Below are 5,343 nucleotides of genomic sequence, written 5' to 3'. Positions count from 1 at the left end.
ATATCGTAGGTATAACAGGGGGTAGCAAATAGTGAGCGGTGCGTTGAAAGTTTTTTGCTCCACGTCCCTCATTGACGAGCTCGGCCAAGACTGCAGAGAGAGGGGAGCCCATAGGGACACCCTGTTTCTGGAGATAGATTTTTCTGGTTGAAGCGGAAATAATTGTTTTCAGTGACGAAGATCAACGCTTCGCGGAGGCATGCAACGTCCCCACCCTGGACGTGCCCGAAATTTGGGTCACTCTTTACAAGCGCATAAACACTCAAACACGCCGACAAGCGCACACGTAGCGTGTGAGCTTTTCAGCGCATGCACCGTCAATTCGTGCCGATCTAAAATCTCCTTCGAACCGGCGAAGTTACCGAACGCTAAAAGAATACATTATATTTTTAAAAATTCGCCAACGAAAATCTTCCGTTATTCGGTTTGGAACGTTCGGCACGTGCCTCTTTCAAATTTGTTCTTTCCACATTCGCCTGAAGACGACGATCGTAATTTTTCGTCGAAAGTGCTTGCAATAAAAAGAAGAATCTACGTTAACGCTGAACTCAGTGCTAATTATCAGAAATATATGCAACTTTGGCGTGAGTTAACTTTTATTATTTTCTACAAGCAATGGAAACTGCGAAAAACTGTTTCTTCACGTTGCTGAAATTACAGATAGAATGGCAAAAATTGCTCGCCCAACTACATTTCCTACTAACGTGCAGAGCCAAAAGAGTAGTTCCCAAATGCATACAACTTAAGCGCAAAAAGTTTCCGGAGTGTATTCGAGGAACGCTTCCGAAAGTAGAACAGTCCCTTTTGACCAAGCTAATTAGAAATAAACGTAAGTGCATCGCGGAAGCGGAGAAAAGAACCTATGTGGCACATCTGGGATTTTCCAAAGTCTGTGACCCCTCCAAGTTGTACACTCAGATAGGCAAAATACAAAGTATAGCTTCGGTCGCCACTCAAAAAACTAAAAAGAGGCTGAGCAAAAAACTCCAGTGGCTACTCAAGTTTTCGTATGCACAAAAAACAGTGGCAGTACCAACTCCGTATCATAACTACACAGAAGAAAGTGTGCCCACGATTGTGCATAACATGTTGCAACGAGGTCCGAAATATATCCCCCCTCCCTCAAGCTCCGATTTTGACCAGCTGGTCCCGGCCGCCCTAGCGGCCATAAAGTCCTGCCAACCTACACCCATGCATCAGCAAATGGAACTAGAGGTCTTCACGAAGCTTGCTACAACAAAGCGATCACAAGGTGCACCAAAAAACCGTGGAAACCACCAGGTAGTAACACGATTCTTAGCCACGAATGGTCTCAGGCTCTTAATGTCAGATAAGGACAGAAGATTTGTCTTATGCAGAGAGAACGATTTTACTTCTAGAGCGAATGACTTTCTGTTGCATTCATGCTCAGTGGAGATGGACAGAGATCCAACGCCAACTGTACTGCGAAAGGCAAGGAAAATTATAACACTGCCAGGACTAGCATTGACTTTATCTGGTCACCTTGAACCTCCATCAAATGTTGCCTGCCCTAGGCTGTTCTTTCAGCCCAAAACGCATAAAGAGAACTGGCCGTTACGACCTTTAGTAAACAAAAGGTCGCATCCAACTTACCACCTGGAAAAAGCCCTGGCAAAATTTCTACGAGAGCTGCTCCCGGAGTCACCATTTGTCACTCCCTCCTCCATAGAAGCCAAGACCACCATCGAAGCCAACATCACAAGAGCAAACATCAACGTCTGCACCTTCTACAAAATGGACGTGATATCGCTATACCCTTCCGTCCCCACGTTTGAAGCCGTAATGCTAGCCAATACTATGCTCCTTAAGAAAGGTCTCACAGTTCAGCAGGTACTAGATATTCGCGAAGCGTTGATCTTCGTCACTGAAAACAATTATTTCCGCTTCAACCAGAAAATCTATCTCCAGAAACAGGGTGTCCCTATGGGCTCCCCTCTCTCTGCAGTCTTGGCCGAGCTCGTCATGAAGGGACGTGAGCAATAAAAACTTTAAGAGTTAATCTATAATATAACATAAAAAACCTTTATAATATATGTTGTTACAAAAAAGAAACGTATACAGATAACACAAACAAAAAATATTAAATTTAATAAATATTAAACAACATGTGAGTACTTTATATTCCGAATCAAGATATCGAAAGGTTTTAACAAACCTGAATGAAGATAGACAACTTTATGCAATTCTGATTTATCTAATTATTCATGTAAATGTTTCACTTTACACAGAAATAATTTATGTACTATTGAACTTAGATACAAATAAATTATCTACACTCGAGGATATCGTTCAGACATGTAGTTCATTGTCTCACTTATCTGTTTTAACTTTGTGCAGTATTTTCTCAATATTTTGTTTAATTCTTTATTTTCAGAATAGCATATTTCAGCAAATAAGTATAATAGCAATTTTATTTAATAATTTTTAATTAATTTATCATATTTTGTTGAATATTTATTTAGTTTATTATTTTTTATGTTTATGTATATTTGTATATGTTTTTTTTTTGAAAGAACATACATTATAAAGGCTTTTTATGTTATAGATTAACTTTTTTTTATATTATATACGTCTTAAAAATTTTTGAATTTGGTAAGATTTTATTGCTTATTGAATATTGCTTATTGAACATTAACAATATTTTGTTTTATTCAATAATTAATTGATGAAAATAGATAAAATTTGTCAAACTCTTTTTTTATGAATAAGAAATTTTTTCACATTTAGCATTTTTTGCCCAGATTTATATTATATAATTTTTAAAATGTGGATTTAATATTACTGAACATAATCGTTAATTATAAAAAACTTATGTGTCTTATTTTTATTTTATGTAGTTTTTTTGTTTTATTTATAAAAATAATAATCCTAATATCATTCTGTTAAGTTTATTACATTTGTTGGATATATTTAGATAAATTGAAATATTTTTCATTTTATTTCTTGCTGTTTACAAAAAATTATTTATATAGATTTTTTTAAAGTTTTAGTCATAAACATTTTCATTATCATAATTTAAAGATATGTTGAATTTCAGACACCTCTTCATGTGGCAGCTGAAAATGGACATTTGTCAACAGTTGAATTATTAACAGAATTTCAAGCAAATCTTTTGGCTAAAGATATTAATGGTCTAACAGCATTAGATTTGGCTGAGAAAAGTGATCATCCTCAAGTAATGGAAGCACTTCGTAAAGCTGCGGGTTTGTTATTTTAGTTCTTTATTACCTGTAATAACAATGATGTTTAATGATGTTTTTCAGGTACAAAAAATTTTAAAAGAATGTTATATCATTTGTTTTTATTTTTGATAACTTTAACTGTGAAAATAAAATTCTTTAGTATTCAATTATGATTATTATTTTTAAAATCAATGTTCCATGATTTTAAATACCTGATGATGGCCTGTAGAACAGGTTGAAAATGTTTGTTACAGTTAATAAATAATTCTCAGTGAGATAAGGTGTTGTTGTGGAAGTTAAGAAGCATCTAGCTGGGTATTAATTAAATGATAAAATAATTAACTAAAGGTATCTCTTATTAATATAGCGGGTAAGTGCAGATCACTACCGTAAAGTGAATCACAGCCTAGTTCATTAAAGGACTAAAAAGATATTTACACTATCATTTATTAAGTGTGCAATAGCCTAGGTTTAAAATATGATGCAAAAGTAAAGATATCAAAGAACAATAGGAAGAAGTGGAAAGAGAAGTTGATTTAATTTGAAAGTAAAAATAATATACTTGTGTGGAAAAATAAGCATAATCATTAATTTGGCCTACACCCGAGGAACTAATGATCAGAACAGCTTGAAACTTATCGTATGAGCAGAGCATTTATTTTTTATTTATCAAAACAATTGAAAAGCAGGAATCTATCTATAAATATATATGTGAGGTTGTTTGTGTGTTTGTTCACTATACACTCCTAGGCCATTCGACCAATTGCTAAGAAACTCTGCAGTTATATTCACATACTTCTAAATTAGATAAAATCATACATTCCACCATAAATATTGATTGGATTTTTATGGATCAATTAATTTCTATCTACATTTGATTTGCTTATTTACACATAGTGTTATCTATTGGCAAAAAATTTAATAAAATAATAAACTAAATATAATTTAAAAGTATATATATTATATTCACTTAATTACTGCAACAGTGATATAGGTAGCATATAGCACTTGTATGAAATTGAAAGTGTTACCCTGTGAAAAGTCTATAAATATTTAATCTTCCACATCTAACAACTCAGGTTTTTTCATTTCTGAATGGCACTTACTTAATTCTAATAAGTGCCCTCTAGAAACTGAGTGGATAAAATCACTGAACACTGGTAGTTAATTAGTCATGGGTTTGAGCATGGCCAATGGACTGGCCATGTGGCATTTTCTGGGATTTCTTCACATTAGTAATACCTAAATAGAGTCCAGCTTCCTATAAAAGTCTTCCTGGAATGCATTTTCCTCAACAGATTGCTCACACGTTGCATTGCTGTAACCAAATAAACCAAACTAATTCTAATGAGTGATTGTTTATTTTGATATTGTCAGAATGCCAGGCTGTAACTTTTCGTCACAATGTTTTCTCAATTCTTTGAATGGTGGTCTTGCCCCTGTACATCATACTTTTCCTGTTAGCAGGAATGTGACTTCCAGTCTTAACCCGAAGTTTGTATATAGTTAATGTGGGTCTACTTCCTTATCTGGTCTCGATTTTCATCTATCTAACTCCTTTCTCAAGATTAAGGAAGGACAGACGGGCAGATGACAGTGGGAATTTATAGGTAGATAGTAGGGATTGCAATTGCTGGATCCCTCATCCAGCAATCCAGCTGGATCCAGCGCATTCTTCAGCCTGCTAGATCCACAAATACTCAATTAACTTTTTAAATAATTGCGCAAAAGTCTACGTCGTCGCGTTGCCGCTTTGCTAACTACTAGACTGCTACTAATTACTTACTCACTACTTTACTAACACTAATAATTAAATTACTTATAAATAAACTATACTTTAATCAATCCAGTAAAATATAATAAAATAATAATGAATTCAATCACTTTTAACGATCTTCCTCAGTTACATAAAAATACATTAACTATAGAACATAAAATGTGTTTGGAATAAATATAAAAAGAATAGTGCTTAATTACATCCCATTTTTTTTAAACAAGATACATAGATGTACTGCCAGGTCTATTGTATTGTATTCGACTTGTATTGTATACCGACGTAATCCCACTGTTTTCAAACTTTTAAGAAACGATAAAAAGAAAGAGGATCGGAATTCAACAACAGGTATATATTCGGTGCCTT

General features: G+C 34.2%; 1 protein-coding gene across 1 annotated transcript; it reads left to right on the top strand.

The window, feature by feature from the left end:
* Window positions 1-615: 615 nt before the first annotated feature.
* On the top strand, window positions 616-3,224 carry LOC136969775 (uncharacterized; the record flags this gene model as incomplete). The annotated part of the gene is made up of 2 exons (XM_067264032.1): window positions 616-1,993; window positions 3,078-3,224. Coding segments are annotated over exons 1-2 (1,525 nt in total), but the record flags the coding sequence as incomplete, so codon positions are not given.
* Window positions 3,225-5,343: the final 2,119 nt, after the last annotated feature.

The sequence above is a fragment of the Centruroides vittatus genome, unplaced genomic scaffold (assembly GCF_030686945.1).
Source record: "Centruroides vittatus isolate TY-2023 unplaced genomic scaffold, ASM3068694v2 contig_1801, whole genome shotgun sequence".
In the NCBI taxonomy this organism is placed as follows: Eukaryota; Metazoa; Arthropoda; class Arachnida; order Scorpiones; family Buthidae; genus Centruroides; species Centruroides vittatus.
Note: the sequence above shows the minus strand (reverse complement) of the source record. Positions and strands in the feature narration are given on the sequence as shown.